Source organism: Mirounga angustirostris, unplaced genomic scaffold, assembly GCF_029215605.1.
Source record: "Mirounga angustirostris isolate CCGP_5_RB_7025 unplaced genomic scaffold, mMirAng1.0.hap1 SCAF_2, whole genome shotgun sequence".
In the NCBI taxonomy this organism is placed as follows: domain Eukaryota; kingdom Metazoa; phylum Chordata; class Mammalia; order Carnivora; family Phocidae; genus Mirounga; species Mirounga angustirostris.
In genome coordinates, this window is record NW_026991710.1 from 107,860,762 (window position 1) to 107,883,006 (window position 22,245).

Here is a 22,245-nt window from a genome sequence, read left to right on the forward strand (position 1 = left end):
TTCCAATCTAGTTAACATACAGTGTTATATTAGTTTCAGGCATACATCAATTCAACAATTCTATACTTCACCCAGTTCTCATCACAAGTGCACTCCTTAATCCCCATCACCTATTTCACCCTTCCCCCCCAACCACCTCCCCTCTGGTAACCATCAGTTTGTTCTCTACAGCTAAGGGTCTGTTTCTCGGTTTGTCTCTCTTTTTTCTTCCCCCACTTTGTTCATTTGTTTTGTTTCTTAAATCCCACACGAGTGAAATTGTATGGTATCTGTCTTTCTCTGACTTATTTCACTTAGCATTATATTCTAACTCCATCCAAGTCATTGCAAATGGCAAGAGTTCATTCTTTCTTATGGCTGAATAATATTCCACTGAATGTATGTATACACACACACAAACACACCTTCTTTATCCATTCATCTGTTGATGGATGCTTGGGCTGTTTCCATAATTTGGCTATTGTAAATAATGCTACAATAAAGATAGGGTTGCATGTATCTTTTCAAATTAGTGTTTCTGTATTCTATGGGTAAATACCCAGTAGTCTAATTACTGGATTGTAGGGTAGTTTTATTTTTACTTTTTTGAGGAACGGAACTTCCATACTGTTTCCTACAGTGGCTACACCAGTTTGCATTCCCACCAACAGTGCACAAGGGTTCCTTTTTCTCCACATCCTTTCCAACACTTGCTGTTTCTTGTGTTTCTGATTTTAGCCATTCTAACAGGTGTAAGGTAATATCTCACTGTGGTTTTGATTTGATTTCCCCAATGAGGAGTGATGTTGAGCCTCTTTTCAGATGTTGGGCATCTATGTCTTCTTTGGAGAAATATCTGTTCATGTCTTCTGCCCATTTTAAATTAGATTATTTGTTTTTTTGGTGTTGAGTTATATAAATTCTTTATATATTTTGAACTGTTTAGCAGATATGTCATTTGCAAATATCTTCTTCCATTCTGTAAGCTTCCTTTTAGTTTTGTTGATTGTTTCCTTTGCTATGCACAAGCTATTTATTTTGATGTAGTCCCAGTGTTTTATTTTTTGCTTTTGTTTCCCTTGCCTCAGGAGATCTATCTAAAAAGAAAATGTTGCTATAGCTGATGTGAGAGACATTTCTGCCTACGCTCTCTTCTAGGATTTTTATGGTTTAAGGTCTCACAGGTAGGTCTTTCATCCATTTTGGATTTATTTTTGTGCCTGGTGTAAGAAAATGGTCCAGTTTCATTCTTTGGCATGTAGCTGTCCACTTTCCCCATATCATTTGTTGAAGAGACTTTTTCCCATTGCATATATATATATTTTTTAAGATTTTATTTATTTGACAGAGAGAGACACAGTGAGAAAGGAAACAAAAGCAGGGGGAGTGGGAGAGGGAGAAGCAGTCTTCCCGCAGAGTAGGGAGACCGATGTGGGGCTCGATCCCAGGACCCTGGGATCATGACCTGAGCCAAAGGCAGACGCTTTACGACTGAGCCACCCAGGCGCCCCTCCCATTCCATATTCTTACCTTTTTTTGTCGAAGACTAACTGACCATATAATAATGAGTTTAAGTATTTCTGGTATTTGAAAAAATATTTACTTTATAACATAAAATATAATAAGAGTTTTAAAAAAGACATCCCAAGTCCCAGAGAAAAACCATTATTAATGGTGTGATATATTTTCTAGCAGAATTTTTGCTCTCCATTAAAAATAGACAGATATACCATATTGCTAATATTTTATAACCTGCCTTTTAAGCTGTATTACTGAAACATACGCATTCTTCCAGATTATATTTTCCTATAAATACTTTAATGATGGCATAATATTCCATCATTTCCATTATACAGATATTTGCATCAACTCAGGTAAACCCCCTAGAGTCATTTTAAAATGAAATGAAAAAAATAGTAAAATTAATATTCACTTAGTATACTAAAAACATTAGAAACATTGAGAATTAAAATGTTTTATTTCTTTGTTAAAAAAAAAACTCATTCCTTATAATCAACAGTACAGTTATAAACAACAAGACAATTAGTATTTTTGCAAAAATTTTTAAAGGTCACAGAAAAATCGTAATTTTCATCCATTGATTATTAAGATCACTTTCCACAGTTTCAGCTTGCATGGTCATTTTTAAAGTCCTGCACTATCAAACACAGCAAGGACTGCCTATGTATAGCTTATTTTTGTTTTAGTATCTTAAGTACTTAGGGACGGGGTGTCCAATCTTACAGTTTGCAATGCCTGCTGACTCTTGCCCAACGTGCCCAGATTCCCCAGGTGTTTTATAATTTTGGGTTAGTTTACTGTCCTTTTTCTGACCTCTTTTGCAAATTCTTAGAGATCACTGATTTTTAGACTTTCTTTTCTAATATATGTAGTTAAGACTTTGGATTTCCCTCTAAGAATGGCCTTAGTGGCAACCTGTAAGCTTTATTGATTTAATTTTCATTATCAACCAGTTAAAAGTATGCTCTAATTTTTCACTGTTAATCCTTTGACCTATAAGTAATTAGAAGTTGCTTAACTAAAGAACAGTTGGGGATTTTCTAGTTACCTTTAAAAAAATTGATTTCTAGTATAATTTTCACTGTCATCAAGGAACATAAGCAGAGTAATTTTGAGATTTTAAAAATTCCTGAGTTACTTTTTTGAACTGGTTAATTGTGGAAATATTATATGTGTACTTAGGATGGCTATGTATTCTGAAGGTAGTAGTATTCAATATGCGTCCCTTACAGATTTGTTAACCGCATTGTTCAAATATTACATACTCCTACTTTTTTTTCTGTTTTTTTTTTCAAATTACTGAGAGCAATCTGTTTATATTTCCTACTATCACAGTTTTTCTCTGCGGTTTGGGGTGCCTTTTTAAAAATTCTTGTTATAGGGACACCTGGGTGGCTCAGTCTCAGTTAAGCGTCTGCCTTTGGCTCAGGTCATGATCCCAGGGTCCTGGGATCGATTCCCGCATTGGGCTCCTTGCTTGGCAGGAACTCTGCTTCTCCTTCTGCCTGCTTCTCCCTCTGCTTGTGCTCGAGCTCTCCCTCTCTGACAAATAAATAAAATCTTTTAAAAAAATTCTTGTTATATTTATGTATTGGTCATTTTTCTCTTATTAAACATTTTCTGTCAGGAAAAGTAAATATTTAAAAAATAGTATAACATATTTAAAAATAACCTGTTGTTATTGATACTTTTAAGTACTTTAAAAAAAATTTAGTCTATCTTGCCACTCAGTGCTATAATTGAATTTTTTGATTCTAGAAGAACAGAAAAATTGAAAATTTTCCATTCTGAGCCTTTGTTATTGAGTGCTCACAAATTTAAAACTGTCACATCTTTTGGGAAAAATGAATGTTTTGTCATTATGAAATATCCCTTTTTATCTCTAATAATCTGTTCTGCATTAAAGTCTACTGTGTCTGACATTACCACCTTTCTTTTGGTTAGCACTTGCATGGTGTTATCTATTTTCCATCCTTTTATCTGCATCCATTCTATATTACATTTTAGGAATCTCTCTGATAAGTATATACCATAACTGGTTTCTTTTTTTACTCTCCTCTGATACATCACTTTTAATTGTAGCATGTAATACACTGAAATTTAATATAATTACTGATATATTTGGCTTTATATCTACTACCTTAGTATTTGTTTCTATATGCCGTGCCTATTAGGATTTTCTTTACTTTCATGCTTTCTTTCTTTTTTAAAAAATTTTTTTATTGTTATGTTAATCCCCATACATTACATCATTAGTTTTAGATGTAGTGTTCCATGATTCATTGTTTGTGCACAACACCCAGTGCTCCATGCAGAACGTGCCCTCTTTAATACCCATCACCAGGCTAACCCATCCTCCCACCCCCTCCCCTCTAGAACCCTCAGTTTGTTTTTCAGAGTCCATCATCTCTCATGGTTCGTCTCCCCCTCCGACTTCCCCCCTTCATTCTTCCCCTCCTGCTATCTTTTTCTTTTTTCTTAACATATATTGCATTATTTGTTTCAGAGGTACAGATCTGTGATTCAACAGTCTTGCACAATTCACAGCGCTTACCAGAGCACATACCCTCCCCAGTGTCTATCACCCAGTCATCCCATCCCTCCCACCCCACCCCCCACTCCAGCATCCCTCAGTTTGTTTCCTGAGATTAAGAATTCCTCATATCAGTGAGGTCATATGATACATGTCTTTCTCTGTTTGACTTATTTCGCTCAGCATAATACCCTCCAGTTCCACCCACGTCATTGCAAATGGCAAGACCTCATTCCTTTTGATGGCTGCATACTATTCCATTATATATATACACCACATCTTCTTTATCCATTCATTCATGCTTTCTTTTGATTATTCTTTTTAATGTGTTCATTTTAGGTGACTCTTTTTAATAAGACTTAATTTTTGAGTAGTTTTAGGTTCACAGCAAAGAGAGCAGAAAGTAGAGACATTCCCCAGTATACCCCTTGGCCCCCCTCAGCATGACCTCCCCCACCAGAGTGGTACATTCTGTCACAACTGATAAACCTACATTGACACAATTACCCAAAGTCTATAGTTTACATTAGGATTCACTCTTAGTGCTATACATCCTACATCCTACAGTGACATGTATCCATTACTAGTGTCTTACAGAATAGTTTCACTGTCCTAAAAATCCTATGTGCTCTGCCTTTTCATTCTCTCTACTCCCGCCCCCTTCCCCCAGCCCCTGGCAACCACTGATCATTTTATTGTCCCCACAGTTTTGTTTTGTTTTGTTTTTTTAAAGGTTCTTTATTTGAGAGAGAGAGTGCGTGTGTGTGCAAGCATGGTCAGGGGAGGGGCAGAATGAGAGGGAGAGACAGTCTTAAGCAGACTGTGGGGCTTGATCTCATGACCCCGAGATCATGACCTGAGCTGAAATCAAGAGCTGGATGCCCAACCAATTGTGCCACCCAGGTGCCCCTTGTCTCCATAGTTTTGCCTTTTCCAGAATGTCACATAGTTTGGAATCATACAATCTGTAACCTTTTCAAATTGGCTTCTTTCACTTAGTAATATCTATTTAGGGCTCCTCCATATCTTCTCCTGGCTTGATAGTTTGGATGTACCACAGTTTATTTATCCATTCACCTATTGAAGGAAATCTTGGTTGTTTCCAAGTTTTGGCAATTGTGAATAAAGCTGCCATAAACATTCATGTGGAGGTTTTTGTGTAGACATAAGTTTTCAACTCCTTTAGGTAAATATCAAGGAGTATGACTGCTGGATTGTTATGTTAAGAATAAGTTTCATTTTTTAAGAAACCACCAAACTGTCTTCCTGGGTGACTGTACATTTTGCTTTCCCACAAGTAATGAGTGAGAGTTCCTGTTGTTCTATAGGTTTTTATTACTCTATTTTTCTACTCTATTAGTTTGGCAGTTAGATGATTCTTTACTTTCAGTGTCTACCCTAGAGATTATAACATGCATACAGAATTAGCAACACTCTAAATTATATTAGTATTCTATTTCTTTTGGGTAATGCTGGAAGCTGAGAATATTTTAACTCTATTTACCCTTTTCCCAAATTTATGATATTGTTGCCTTGTATTTTAATTCTCTACAGGTATTTTAGAAACATTATTATTGTTTCAGAATAGTTGATCTTCATTAGACTTTCTCCCATAGTTACCCTTTCCTTTCTTTTTGTAGAATATCCTTTTAAGATTTTAATTTTGCTAATGGTAATTTTCTCAATTTCTTTTCATCTGAAAATGTACTTATGTGACTTCTAGAAAAAAGTTTCACTAGATACATAATTTTAAGTTAATAGTTTTTCTTTCAGCTTTGAAGATAGTCCACTGTTTCCTGATTTCCATCATTTCTGTTGAGAAGTTCATTTATGTCTTACTGCTGTTTCTTTGAAGATAATTTTTCTGCTTTGAACATTTTTAAAAATTGTCTTTGATTTTGTATCTGATCTTATAATAATGTATCTATAGTTTTTTGTACTATCCTGCTTATGATAAATGGTGTTTCTTTAATTTGTGGATCAATTGTCTCTCTGCCCTCTCTTTCTGGGACTTAAGTTATATGAATTTTAGCTCTTTTCACTATTTCCCTCAAGTCTCTTACATTATTTTCTGTATTTTTTTTTTTTTATCTTCTTGTCTTTCTGATCTTCCTTCTGAATATTTTCTTCAGACTTGGATTCCATTCCATTAATTCTCTCTTCAGTTATATCTTATTTCATCCCTGTATTTTTTTTTTCAGTTTCAGAATTTCGGTTTGGTCTTTTTTTAGTGCTCCCTATTCTCTTATCAACATTCTCAAAATTGTCTTTTTTCATTGAACATATTAAGCAGAGTTATTTTAAAGACCAATCCTGTGGATTTTCTTCTATTGCCTACTATTTCTTATCATTTTAAAAAAATTCTGTCTTAAAAATATGAGCCAGGTGTTACATGTAAAAATATCTGGAGATATTTTGAGGCCTAGCAATAATGTTATCTTCCTCTAAAATGGTCTTCCTTTTTTTTTTTCCCAGGTGTCTAGGTGCATTATCAATCTCTGATCACCTTATATCAACATCAGAGATTCAGATAATTCCAAGCCATGTTTTAGATCTTTTTAGGACTAGTATATTTTGGGGGTCACTCTTACTTCTAGGGTATCCCAACCCAATGCCTGGGAAGTTCCTAAGCCACTCACCCTCAAATCTGATGGGCCCTGACTTTCAAATTTAATCTCTCTGGCCCTATGAATTTGTTTCAAGCTCAGTTTTTCAACCTCTCTTCACCTCCTCCAGGATAGGGAGATGCACCTAGGGGCAGGCAGCTCAAAGGCAGGCTCATATCCCTGGATTTCATTATTTTCCTGGTCTTACTCTATAATTCTCCACTGAGTCCAATGCATTTAAATAGATCTGATTGTTGTCAAATTTTTGTTCCAATTTTCTAGTTTTTGTCTAGAATTTCTGGTTTTTCTCAGAAGGAGTCTGATTACCTAGTCTTGATATCATTGTAAACAAAACTCCCTATTCACTTATTTTCAATTGATTAAAAATGTTCTAAGTACTAGTTTGGCTACATCTCACTAGTTTGATATGTTGCTTATTCTAAGTTTTTAATTTTAGTTTTCAATTCCTTTTCATCTCAGGGGTTAGTTGAAAATGTAGTTAAAAAATTATTTGTGCCTGTTTTTTGTTATTTTTTTTAAGATTTTATTTATTTGAGAGAGAGCATAAGCATGCATGGGTAGGGGGAGGCTGAGGAGGAGAGGGAGAGGGAGAAGAGGCAAACTCCTTACTGAGCAGGGAGCCTGAAGCAGGGCTCAATCCCAGGACCCCAAAACCATGACCTGAGCCTAAGGCAGACACTTAACTGACTGAGCCACCCAGGCACCGCTGTTTTTTGTTATTTCTAATTTTATTGTAGGCATCACTTATATTGTTTTAAATTTGTATGTGCATATACGGTGGGCAAGGTTTGCAGTCCATGTCTATGTTTATAAACGTTTCACAGGCCTTTAAAAACAACAGTGTATTCTTGTTGCTTGATATGAGTGCATATAAACAGAAAAATACATACTCAAACTTGTTAATTGTTCTTCCTATCCTCTATATCCTTATGCTTATTTTTATCTTATATATTTATTTTTGCCCTTTTCTTTGAAACATAATATATTTGTAATATATAACATAATAATATATTTATAAATACTGATTAAATGAATTTTATCTAATTCTCCAAAGATATTAACAGTATGATTGAGAAAATAAAACCATTTAATTACTGCAAAGATTTAAGGAATTACTCTTTTTCAAAGCACTGTTTTTTATGTATTGTTAATAAATCTTGAAGATTAGACATCAATAATTTAATCATGTTCAACAAATATTTGAAGCAGTATTACATACAAGATAGTAAGACTTCTGGTTCTAGTTGTACTTATTCAAATATATAATAATTAAGTCAAAATGTAAGAGCCTTAGGGCCGCCTGGGTGGCTCAGTTGGTTAACTGCCTTCGGCTCAGGTCATAATCCCAGGGTCCTGCCACACTGGGCTCCCTGCTAGGCAGAGAGCCTGCTTCTCCCTCTCCTGCTCCCCCCCATCTCTCTGTCAAATAAATAAAATCTTTTTTAAAAAATCTAAGAGCCTTGGGAAAATAAAAAGAAGAAACTTCCATCATTTTGGATGGCTTGATAAGAGAAATCATATAAAGCTTTGTGGAGGTAGACAGTGTTATCATTATTATTTTTTATAAGATTTTTATTTATTTATTTGTCAGAGAGAAAGAAAGAGCACAAGCAGAGGGAGTGGCAGACAGAGGGAGAAGCAGGCAGAGGGAGAAGCAGGCTCTCAGCTGAGCAAGGAACCTGATGCGGGACTCAATCCCAGGACCCTGGGATCATGACCTGAGCTGAAGGCAGACGTTTAACGAACTGAGCCACCCAGGTGTCCCTATCCTTATTATTAATAACTAGATTTCATTTTTTTCTGCTGTCACCATTGATTAGTTGATCTCTATTTTCTAGTGCAATTTCTAGAAAAAGTCAATCTTGGTTTAGCTAATTGCAAAACTGATTTGCTAAGAACTGATATACAGGCCACAGTTAGGAAGCTAGATAATCAGGAGGAAGCAACTATACCAACTGCTGGTTCCAAGATCACACTTTCTCATCTGAGATCCTGGGATTAGGATGTTACTGTCAGAGAGCTATTGCCTGCAGGAACACCCTGCCTTAGCTTCAAGAGAAGCGGCTGCCCAGAATTATCAGCTCTAGAACTACACTACACTTGTTAGATTCTCAGCCACAAAAATAGATCCTCAGATACTGCTTCTCCTCCTACTTATCTCCTAATTTAGGTCTCTTACAAGTACTTATCATTAGCAGAACCTAATTCATATCCTGAGCTATTTTCCAGCCTCTGTAATACGGAAAGCATACTAAAAAGAAGTTGGAACAGTCAATCTACATCATAGCTGCATGAACCTGTTCTTATGATTGCACAATTTAATTAAATATGACCCAAAGTGGTACAATTAAAGTATAAAAGAGTTTTTTTTCCATGAAACCTAAACTGAAAATGAAAGGCTCAATAAAGATGAGTCATTAAATAACTACTGTTAAATTAGAGGTAAGTAAAATAATTACAAAAAGTCAGAAAAATTATAAAATCACAGAAGATCAAAAGGAGATCAAAAGCATCTCTAAGTTTTTACTCTTCAAAGTAACTGAAACTGGAAATCATAAAGAGTGAATTATATGGTTTTTGCATAAAGATAAAGCACTATTCAATGGTGTTAAGGATACAGTGGTAAGAATAGACAAGGGCCTTGCTCGCATGAAAGATACATTCTAGTAGATAAGACAAAAAAATAAGCAAATAGGCGAATAAATAATTTCAAGTAGTAATAGGTGCCATAAATAAAAGAAAATTGTATTATAGAAAAAAAAAAAAGAAAGGGGAAGACGGTGGAAACAGCTAGATAATGTGGTCAGGGAATGCTTTCCTGATAAAAGATCTGAACAAAGGGAAGACAGTCCTGTGTGGGTCTGGAGAAGAGTATTCTAGGCAGAAGAATTAGGTAAGGTCTTCAGGGGGACACTGGTTTGCCAGGCTTAAGGAAGCCAAATAAGAAGGCTGGCATGATTAGAGACTAGTAATCAAAGGGAAAATATAAAATGGCTCTTATGGAGGCAACAAATGATGTCTTCCATAGCTTGAATAATAATATAACAAACAGAGTGTATGAATATACACATAAATAGAGAACAATAAACTCAGTTATAAACAGAGACACAGAGAAATCAGGGTAGCTCTGGCTTTATATGAGATTTGAAATGGAAATTTGAAACTTTATAAAGCTTAGGATTTTGGCAGACTTTTGGGGATGATCTTCCTCACAGCACCTCAAGTAGCACAAGAACAGCAGTGTTTACCATAGACAATATATCAATGAATGAATGTGGCTGAGTCAATAAACTTTTATTTACAAAAGGTAGCAGGCCAAATTTGGCCCACAGGCTGTAGTTTATGCATCTGACAGATGCAATTAAGTCTCTCTATCAGTTAGTATATTTTGGCTGTAAGTAACAAAATGACTAACAAAAAATAAGGACGGTCATTTTTTTAAAAAGATTTATTTGTTTATTTGAGAACGAGCCAGAGAGAGTACACACACTAGTGGGGGGAGGGGCAGAGGGCAAGAGGGACAAGTAGACTCCCCACTGAGGAGGGAGCCCAACAAGTGGCTTGATATCAGGATTCTGATATCATTACCTGGGCCAAAATCAAGAGACAGATGCTTAACCGAGCCACCCAGGCACTCCAAGTACGTTTGGTCATTTTTGTCTGTTTTATCACTGATATATTCACTTGAATAGTGCTGGTACATATAAGCACTCAATAAATACTTATAAATGAATGACTGAATGAATATTTTATTACTTCATCTAATATTAAATCGGGAGGGTAAGTGGTTCCAGATTTGTTTCAGCAGTTCAATAATATAATAAGGACCAAAGGTTTTCTCATCTCTCCCTTCTTTCAATCTTGGTATCTACCTCCACTGATACAAAATGGCTATACCAACTTCGCATATCACTTTCTAAAATAACAAGAAGCTGGAAAGAGGTAAAGCTTTCTTCTTGCCAGCCTTTTTTTTTAAATCAGGGAGAAAACTCTTTACGAGAAGCTCTACAACAGATTTTCTCTTAACTTCACTGGCTAAAAGTAGGGTCCCGTGTTCATTCCTAGACCAATCCCTGGCAAAAAGAAATTCAAACTAGTGTGAATAAAAGACTTATCACTTAAAACTGTGGAAGCAGCTCATCTCCCCTGAGCACAGTGACACTGGAACAAAATCAGAGCTGAATGAAAGAATTAAAAATGGCTCTTATTGGGCACCTGGGTGGCTCAGTTGGTTAAGCGACTGCCTTCAGCTCAGGTCATGATCCTGGAGTCCCGGGATCGAGTCCCGCATCGGGCTCCCTGCTCGGCAGGGGGTCTGCTTCTCCCTCTGACCTTCCTCCCTCTCATGTACTCTCTCTCTCTCTCATTCTCGCTCTCTCAAATAAATAAATAAATCTTTAAAAAAATAATAATAATAAAATAAATAAAAATGGCTCTTATGGAAGCAACAAATGATGTCTTCCATAGCCTGAATAATAATATAACAAACAATAAAAATTAGTATTTAGTGCCAGAAAGTGTTGTACATATAATCCTGCATTTCATTATCTTACCCAATTTACTTCCTCTGATAAGTTTTGAGGAGAAAAGATGGTATTACAGAAAAAATTTAGTACAAAACAAAATATAAAACACTATATTCTCAACATGAACTAGATTTCAAGGAACAGACTTAAAAATGGGAGGAAGGAAAATATTTTTTCACCTCTTCCTTAGCCTGATTTAAATGACTTCATTATCTCCTATCTGTAGTCAATTCCCACATTATATCCACCCATATAAAAATGTAAATATTAAAATGTTTCCAAAACCCAACAGTGTAGAATTGCATACTACTATATAATCCATGTCACTGCTAGCTTCCATTACTCAGAACTGACCATGTATACACATTTAAGATACTTTCCTTAAAAATGATAAACTCTCTTGATTTTGCAGTCCTTAACTGCAATACATAATTAAAGATAGGATGTTGCCCTAAAAACATAATAAGCAGAATTCACTTTAAAACCTGAGAACATTTTCAAATTACTAAAAGTGTCTTTTTAATAAGCTCAGAATCCATTTTTTCCCACTTTCCTGTTGTACTAGGAATAAATACACTCATGAGACATGACCACATTACTGTTAAATAGGTAAAGGCAGATTTTTAAAAGACTGGCTTAAAAAGACCTGGACATGAAAAGAAGTAAGTATGTGGAATCAAATATAGGAAACAAAATGATTATCTCAACCATATAATACATTTTCTATCCCCATTACATTAAAATACAAGCTTAATTTACATACATTGGTGATTCAAAAATCTTAGCAATGTTCTTTGTTAGGAACAGCATGGCTTATTTAATAATTTTTTTGAGATAGAATAGTAAATCATAAAAAGTTAAAGTTAGAAAAACTTTTCCATGAGGGAAAAGCAAATAAGAAAACTGAAAACCCAATTAAAAGATTTATTTTACACTTCAGCCAACTAGCTTAAACATATGAAACTTTCAGAAATTAGAAAAGAGAAGAAATAGTGAAACATATTTTTTAAAATGGAAGGGAGAAAATGACAAAATAGTCAAAAGCAAGACATACGAATTCCATGGGAGTTCTAGATTATTCTATTCTAAAGAACAACATGTATTACACTAAAATAAATTAACAATAAAAAAGGAAACTGCTATATATAGCAAAATACATACAAAAGAATGCTAGCTTTAAAAGAGCCCATGTTTAGGGGCACCTGGGTGGCTCAGTAGCTTAAGCGGCTGCCTTCGGTTCAGGTACCCTAGAGTCCTGGGATCGAGCCCCACGTCAGGCTCCCTGCTCAGTGGAGAGCCTGCTTCTCCCTCTCCCTCTGCCTGCCTCTCTGCCTGCTTATGCGCTCTCTCTCTCTCTGGCAAATAAATAAATAAAATCTTAAAAAAAAAAAAATAAAAGAGCCCATGTTTTAAATGAATTTAGAACTAAACAAAATTATTTCTTCCCTGTTTGGTCTAGTTATACAAGTCAACAACAAAAGATGTATCAGATTTCAGCCCAGCTACATGATCTTTAAAAGTTAAAGTTGAGAAACTTGGGATAGAATAAAACTTTAAACATTTTTAGCCCAAAACAGATCTTTATGATCACAGGCTGGGGGAGGATTTGTTAGAGACATGAAGAATAACAACCATAAGAAAAAAGATGGAGTCACCTACCTTCAGATTAAAAACAAAATAGAAAATTCTTTTCATGAAATATATCATAACCTGGGAACAGATATATGAAACACCTATTGGCTAGCATGTTGTATGGTACTGTAGCAACATTATTCATTCCCATCCCTTTTCATCTTCCAGCCTCTAGCACAGTGGCTGAAAGTCTAAAACTATATTTCTCAGTGGTTCTTGTAGCTGGAGTTGTGGGTGGGATTAAAGTTTCACCAGTGAGAGGCACTTGAGGGGGATATGGAAAACAGAAGTGAGCTGAAATATTTTTCTATTGGTATGACAGATAGCAAGCAAAACTGGACAGACATGAGAGTATCCTTATAGTCAATACCCTGTGCCTCGCTTTCCAATGGCAAGACTCTAGCTTTATGGAAATGATGCTGTAGGAGTAGCAACAGAGATGGTGGCAGCACCATAAATTTCTGACCTCCAGATCACAGCCCCTAAGTTATGATCTTAAAACCAGCGATCTAGTAGTACTTACATGTAAGTGACTAAATCCCTTCCTCTCTGAAATTTCTACAATGGTTATCGTTTACAGTATTATTACTGCATTGACACAGATCGGCACACCAACAAATATTCAGATTACAGAGTATATAAAGTACTTTGACAATTTAATAAGGAAAAGGTATATAGAAAGTGGGAAAAAGAAATGAACAAGCATTTAACGAGAGAAGAAAATCACATGGGTAAATAAACATATGAAAAATGGTTAACCATATTAGCATTCAGGGAAATGTTAAATTATAACCACAATGAAAAACCATTTAAGACTCAAAATAACAAAAATTAAGAAACCTGGTAAGACTAAGTGCTGATAAAAACATATAGATCAATAAGAACTCATAAATATCACAGGTGGGAATGTAAATCGGTATAGCCACTTTGGAAATTAAGTTGGTGTTATATTGTAAAACTGAGTATTAATATAATCTATGATCCAGCAAGATTATCCCTTGAAACTCTTGTGCTTGTTTGTGCACGATACTGAGTAGAAGAAAAAGTCCCAGGAGACTAAATGATATGATTTTTATATAGCTAAAAAAAAATACAAAACTGAATAATAATTGTTAAGGATACACACACCTATTAAAAAATTTAAAAAGCGGGCACCTGGGTGGCTCAGTTGGTTAAGCGACTGCCTTCGGCTCAGGTCATGATCCTGGAGTCCCTGGATTGAGTCCCGCATCGGGCTCCCTGCTCGGCAGGTAGTCTGCTTCTCCCTCTGACCCTCCCCACTCTCATGTGCTCTCTTTCATTCTCTCTCTCTCAAATAAATAAATAAAATCTTTAAAAAAAAAAAAATTAAAAAGCAAGGGAATGATAAACCCAAAATTCAAGAAAGTGTTAATATCTGGCAGAAGGCAGGAGAGGAATGGGATAGGGAAGGAAAACATGGGTAGATGTACCAGTATTGGTAACTTTTTTAAACTCTTAACTGGATGGTGGATTGTCAGTTTTTGTTTTATCAGTATGATTCATAACATACGTGATTAAAATAACTATCTTATTAATGATTGCTAATATTTATAAAGCGTTTATTATGTACCCTATCTTCCCCTACAGTCAGCACTATGAAATAAATTATTATTTACAATTCATAGATGAGAAAACTAAAGCACAAAGAGGTTAAGTAACTGTCTAAGGTTGCATAGCTAGTAAGTAATGGACCTAGGAGTCAAACAGAAAATCAGGCTCCAGAGTCTGTACTCATAACCAGTATACTATATGAATAAAATATCAAATAACAACAATAAGAGTTACCTAGAATAACAATAAAAAAATCAACAGTTAATTGATCTACCTTGCGTTTTCCTTGATGACATTTTCAAGATGTAGTTTCATCTCGCCCATATGTTTCTGAAAGATTAAAATATGGAATACATTTTGCAGACAGGTCTCTATTAAGTAATCCATTCCTATGCAAGCAGTCAGATTCCATGGCACTAGGCTACTGATAAGAAACAATAATTCTTTACTCCTAATGAGCACTAGTAAATATGGATATTTTAATGATACACAGAACATAATAAAGCATTCATTTTGAAACAAATATAAAGAAAATATTTATATGACACACTGAGAAATATTCACAAATGCAATCCTATGATTTATAGATGTTTACAAAAAAAACAGATGAGAGATATTCCTCAGTATGTCACTATAACAAATACCAGATGATCCCCATACCCTGAATGTATTCTTAATTCACTTTAGTTTAGTTGAAGCCCATATAAGAGCTTGTATCTGAAAAAGTAAAAGGTTAATGGTGAAAAAGAAAATAGAGATCTTCTTTAGCAGTAATTCACTTAGGCTCCTATTCGCCACCTTTATTAACTGTCTAAACTCTCCACACCATATAAGGTTGCTATGGTAAACCTATATCATCACTAACATATACTTTAATAGGAAAAATGGAGAAAAAAAAAAGTATCACTAATTAAAATACAAATGAGAATAAAATATACCGTAAAGAGAATGAGTTTGGTATGATTAATTCTGAGGAGAAAAAGGGATTGTAAAATTTCAACAGGAAAGGAAAGGCATTTCAAGTAGGGAGAAATATGTGTAAAAGCAGAGAGGCAAAAAATATTAGAACACAGGCATAGTTGTCAGCTCTCAATGAGAGTAAATGGGCAAGGGGAGAGCAGGAAGGAGGCCATGTAAAATCACACTTAAAACAAAACTGCAATCAACTCATGATATGTCCATTAGTCTTGAATGGGTATCCTAGGCTAAAGGAGAAGAGCCAAGCCTGGAGTGAACCTGGCAAGGGAAGGGTGGAACAGGCAATGCTCCAAGCCCTTCTGCCTCCCTTTCAACCAGAGAAGCTAGTGGCAGCTTGGTCTAGGAAATCAGTAACAGCCAACTCTAAAGGTGAACCTTTCCCAGGTCCTTGCTGTGGATGAATCACAATTAAACCAAAATGAATGAATTCACTATCAGATAATTGAGAAGTGACCATACATTGAGTGATGATGAAGTGAAAGAAAACTGGAAAGGCAGTCTTGAATGCCATGGTAGCTAAGAAGTTTGGATTTTATTGTAGCAATTATCCTGATTCTTGTCATTAAGACAAAACAAAAAACCTGATCTTAAAAGTTGCAAAATCTTGCAAGATCTTTAAAAGTTGCAAAAATGTTGGTGTATCTTAAAAAATATTTACTCAAATAGTTAATATATATATATATATAGCTAGGATTACAGGTGAACCATTATGGTCACACTAAAGATTCTTTACTGTAAAATATTTCAAAATATTTAATAGTTGGAAGGAAACAAAATCTCAGCAGTCCCTCTCATATTATCAAATTTTCCCTTATTTATATTTTTGGAAGAAAATTTTTCATATAGAGAACTATAGCGATACTTTTCTTGCATTCAAGGTAAACCATTTTTTTATTGGGTCAATAAATCCTAAGAACTAGTTCTAATCAGTAATATCCATGTGAGCAACTGTTCTTAGATTTATCTGTCAGCATCTTTTGTTCTCTCTAAAAGTAGCAACTACTCTTGTTACAGGTCCTTAGGCTTTCTGCTACAGTTTTTTCTCTCTTGTAATTAATTCAATAATCACTCTTAGATTGAGAATGCTAAATGGGAAAATGAAGTTAAACACCTTAGTAAAATAGCTGATTAAAGAGATATATGAATCAGATAGATTATAAAAAATTAAAAATTTACAAGTTTAATTCAAAATAACTAGTTACCCCATTTTATAACAATCAAACCACATAATATGTCATTATAGCAATCCTGAGTGAATTCAGCAGAAACTTTAACTCACTAGCCCTAAAAATAAAAGCAAAATGCCATGTGTACAGAAGAGAGCTTTCTGTTGCTCTTTAATTGTCAATTAGAAAGATTAAAAGACATTACTATGGTTGATTCAAACTTAAATGACCAAAGGTTAAAAAAAAAAAAAAAAGCACATAGTAAAGACTAGGAAAACACCTAATTAACTTACAATAAAACAGGAACGGCAATTTAAAGAAATGCTTGTTTTTGAAATTTGGGTCTACAGGATCACTTTGTAAATGTATATTAGAGGATTAATCCTGGAAATGAGAGTATAAATAATTTCAAATGCAATGGAAAACCTAACTTATTTTTAGAAGATGAAAGCATTATGTGTTCTTTTAGTAAAACACTTTTAGTCAATCCATTAATTTATAAACAGGATATTGTTAAGCTAGATCTAATCATCTTGTTCTAATAAGCCCTGGTTTTTTATTCATTCATCAAAAATTGAGGGCTTATTATACACTAGACTTCAAACCATATGGTAGGATCTCTTGCTGTCCCTGCATGGAGAAGAGATATAAATAAAGTTTAGTGTTTGCCACACTTACAGCCCCATTCTGAGGAAATCAGTCTTAAGGTGGTGTTTTTATATAAAGTGGCTATACTTTCATTTGCATTAAATTAAATCAACCTTGCTACCCAACTGAACTGATCCAGGGATTGGTATCTAAACCAAACACAATGATGAGTATATTCAAACTCTAAGAAGTTTATCACCTTCTGGTGGACTTAGCTTGAGACATATAGCATCTCTTTAACAAATGCTTCCTTTGTATGGTTACCCAACAATCAGAAAGGTCAAAGTTGGGGCGCCTGGGTGGCTCAGTTGGTTAAGCGACTGTCTTCGGCTCAGGTCATGATCCCAGGGTCCTGGGATCTAGCCCCGCATCTGGCTCCTTACTCGGCGGGAAGCCTGCTTCTCCCTCTCCCACTACCCCTGCTTGTGTTCCCTCTCTCTCTGTCTCTCTCTCTCTGTCAATTAAATAAATAAAATCTTAAAAAAAAAAAGTTTCTTTCTAAAAAAAAAAGTAAGTCCAAAAGTTTGGGAGGAAAATGTAAAAAACTTTTAAAATCAAAGAAACAAATTATAAATATTAACAATATTCTAAAAATGTCGATCATTGAAACTCAGATTGTATCCTGAACAATGTTGTGCTGTTATTCTAGTTCTCCATGAGCCTGCTATATATCCTAATCTTAGAAATTCTAGGATGTAGAAGTGTCCTTGGTTTCTTCACTCTGTTCACTCCTAAAATAAACCCTCATTACCAAGAGGATTTCAGACAAAAGCTGCCATAGCTTAAGCCTATATTAGAAACTGATCAAATGCATCTAAAATTTGATGGACATAATATTTGAAATTGGGTGAAAAATCCATTCTCCAAATAATGGGATATACAGGTAGAATGAGGGTAAAGAAAAGATCTCAAAGTATGAGATGGTTTTGGGTCTCCCTGGGGGAAAAAATAAAGATATAATAATGAGTTTAAGAGCTTCAAGCATCTAAGAGATCTTCTTGGGAGATACCAGGAGCAAGGAAACAGTGGATTAAAAAACAAAACTGAAAATAATTTTTAAACACACACTCACACACACACACAACTCTTTCTCTCTTACAGACAGCGAAGAACTGATTAGTTATAGCTAAATATTTTATTCCTCATCAATGTTTTTGAAAAGAGTATAGTTTACTTTTTTAATAGATTATAAAAAGCTTGATAACTACGATTTCATACCTGATAATACTTCAGCTGCCTATTCAGCTCTTCCAGATGCTTATCATACTCAATAATAAGAGGAGCTAAAAAGCTAAAGAAAAAATACATAATTTAAAAATGGCATATTGTTTAATATAGGTTAATGTATAATATGTAAATTAAATTGAACATCAACATTTTCATGTTAAATGTATCCATAGCAATCAATACTTTGCCTTTTTCCTGTTCTCAATCTTAGCTCAATTAGTATTTCCAGATTTGTCAAATATCAACGGAGGGGAGGTAATGAAGGAGTTCATCAAGAAAACAACTGCGAATTGACCCTTGAGCTGAACCTGGCCAATTGGAGCCTACTCACCCCCTCCCCTATCCCTGGAATATGTGTTCTGCTTGCCTTCCGCAGTTCCAGAAGCTGCTCCAAAGATACAGCCTTAAGATAGTAAAGTGATGCTGAGGCTATCTACACTAGGTATGTAAGTGAACCCAGTTAAGGCCTCCTGTTATATGTGACTGAACCAAGTTAAAGCTTCTATATAAACTTTTAAGGCAGGTGAGGAAATACAGTTGTCTTGTGTCCTCCCAAGACAAGCCTCATAAATAGATTCTATTGCTTAATAAATTTGCCACTTACCAGTCTGGAGTGGTCTGCCTCTTCCTTCAGTCTCTCTTAGCCCTCCACATTTGAGGGCCAGTTTCTAGAAACTCCAGAGGAGGTTACGAATAGGAGGGAGATAAAATCACCCCAGTTGAGAGCTACTCTTATAGATTATAATGCTGGCTTTTTTCCCCCTTGTACATTCAATATTTAAATCTAATTATAGCAGACTATGAAATAATCCTAATACTAAAGGAATTATTTCAACAATAAATATACTTAAGAAAATAATATTTTTCTGGTAACTCAACCTTACCTTTGATCAACTATTGTGTTTTCTAATGTGTCATCTCCATCTCCTTTGAAGACAGTTTTCTGTAACAGAGAATATTGCATCTTAAAATGTTTTCTCACATCATCCAAGCCCAAAATTGGCTGTAGTTTAAAATTAAATACAATTAAAAATTTTACAACCTTAGAAAATCTAATGCAATTAAAAAGATGAAGAGAAACAAGTAATCATCTAAACTGACGTTGAAAGTTTATTTGGTTAATTTTAACATCCATGCATAATAAAAACTCTTGGCAAACTTGAAATAGGAAGAATTATCTCAACTTGATAAAGACTCTCTACCAGAAACCTACATCAATTACTATTTTCCATGGTAAAACATCAAAAACACTGCATTAAATGCAGCTTATTAATGCAAGGCTGCTCACTATCACTGCTAACTTCAACATTGTACTAGAGGTTCTAGTCAGTGGAACCAGGGTAGAGAGTTCAAAATTTAAAGGTTGAAAAAGAAGATACAATACTATTATTATTTACAGACAATTTGACCATTTACCTAGAAACCTATGTATAATCTACCAATTATTAGGTCTAATAAGAGAATATACTAAGTTATCAGAAGATCAACAGAACAGCTTTCCCAAATGCCAGCAGTAATTTGAAAATGTAAAAGGCAATAATACCCTATTCACTACTGTAACAAAAGGTAGTACTTGAGAATAAAAAACAAAAACAAAACAAAAAAAAGTTGCAATAACTACTGAAAAATCAACTTTACTGAAGGACATAAAAACAGATATAAATAAATGGTACTATACCATTCATGGATATGTGAACGGTCAATACTGTAAATATATTAATTCTTTCAAATTCACTGTAACTGCAGTGCAATTCCAAAAAGATTCCAATAGAATAATTTATGAAATTTTATCTTAAACAGATTTTTACAGTTCCTATGAATGAGTAAATGTACAAGAATAGCCAAGATAACCTGGCCAAAAAAAAAAGGTAAATGGGAAAAGAAAAAAGAGGAAAGGACTTGCCCTACTACATATCAAAACATTGTTAATGCTAGAGTAATTAAAACACTATGGTACAGACACAGTAACAAACAGAAGAGTATAGGAAATCCAGAAATAGATTTAAAAATTTATAGAAACATGATGTATAAAAGAAGTGGAATTATAACTGAATAGACAAAATACTGCTTTTAAGTAACAGTGTTAGGTAACAAAATAAAATTAGATTCCAGCATGTACTAAACGGAAAAATAAATTACAGATAAAGATCCAAATGTTTTAAAAAATATTTAATAATTATTGAAAGAAAATGCATTTTTGACCATGGGATAGAGAAAGCTTTCTTAAGTTCCAAAAATGTAGAGACTTTTGTTTTGTTCACCAATATACCAAGCAGTGCCTAATACTTCCATTCAAAATACATTTTCTAGCTGGAAGACACCAGGAGTAAAATCTATGAACAGAAAGACTGAGATATCTTACAACATCCAAATTTAAAGCTTCTATGCAGCTGAAGTACCATAAGCAAAGTTAAAAGGCCAGCAACATTCGTAACATGACCAAAAACCTACTATCTGGTGTAAAGTATGAATAAATACTCAAACACAAGGAGATGTACAGGATGTTCAGTGCAGCTTTTACTGTAATAATAGATAAAATGTCCATCGATAGGCTAAAGGAAAGTAATACAACAGGATCCCATAAGTAGTTCAAGGAATTAACAAGATTTATATGTATCACTACGGACATACCACAAAAGCAAATAGGTTACTTCAAGAAGTTATTCATATAGAGAAAAACCAGACATCCTTCCTACATAATACACAATAAGAAATTCCAGATTGATTAAAGACTTAAATATGAAAAGCACATTTATGCAAGTGAAGGACTTAAGACACAACAGTAAAGCACTGACACATTTGACTATATTAAAAGTTAAAACTTTTCCACTATAAAGCATATAAACAAGATAAATAAAAACCCACAAACTGAAAACTTTTCACATGTGTCAGTGAAGAGTATTGACCAGCAAAATAAAGAGGAAATCTGAGATCAGACAAAAGCAAGCACACCTCATTAATAATTAGGGAAATACAAATAAAACAACAGTGAGATATCATTTTACACCAATCACACTGACCAAAACAAAATGTCTGATAATGCCACCGATGGCTCAGAAGGATGTTTTACAAGGATTTTAAACTTGCCAAATGATACAATAAAATGATTTCAAATATGAACCTATATACTAAAAGTATTGGATCATGTATCCTATTGAAAAACACTAAATTTAGGATGGTGATTACCACTGGGAAAGGACAGAAGGAAATGGACAAGAGGTACAGAGACTAAATTTTTTCTGCGATGTTTTATTTCTTTAAAAAAAAAAAGACTAAATAAACATGGTAAAAAGTTAAGAACGGACACAACTGGGTGGCAGCTACACAGATATTAGTTTTAATATCTTCTGCACTTTGATGTATGTCTGAAATAAATTTAAATAAAGGAACAATACGTGCAAAGTGTTGAGCATAATTCCTGACATATAAAAAGCTCTTAATAAATCTTTGCTCTTTATTTTTTTTAATTTCTTTTTTCTTAATATGGAGGAAAATCTATTGGCTAACCAAGGTATATGTTATGAGCATTCAACCAACACAGAAAGCATTAGTTCCCAAAATATACAGCCTCACAGACATGTTGACATGGATCCAGGACTATAAGATGAATCAGACAAAAAAAGGTAACCTTCCAGAGAGAACCCTGATAGATTAAAGAATAAATGCATTCAGTAGTCTATGTAATTTCAGGGAAGGATTTACTTAATCCTAGACTATTAAAAATAGTTATTGTATTATTTAAATAATTAATTAATGGACAAGTGGTATTTTAACTTTCAAATGTTCAAAAGTTAGTTAAAAATCTTGGGATAACTAAGTAGTTCAAACTTTAAAAA

General features: G+C 34.3%; 1 protein-coding gene across 9 annotated transcripts in view; it reads right to left on the minus strand.

Annotated features, from left to right (window-relative positions):
* SCLT1 (sodium channel and clathrin linker 1) overlaps nt 1-22,245 on the minus strand; it is a 201,918-nt gene that overhangs the window by 160,963 nt on the left and 18,710 nt on the right. For all 9 annotated transcript variants that reach the window (XM_045880459.2, XM_064585065.1, XM_064585064.1 and 6 more), the window contains 3 exons: nt 19,294-19,352; nt 18,401-18,473; nt 14,665-14,720 (listed from right to left, as the gene is read on the minus strand). In XM_045880459.2, the coding sequence (XP_045736415.1) occupies nt 14,665-14,720; nt 18,401-18,473; nt 19,294-19,352 (188 nt within the window). The remainder of the gene's footprint in view (nt 1-14,664; nt 14,721-18,400; nt 18,474-19,293; nt 19,353-22,245) is intronic.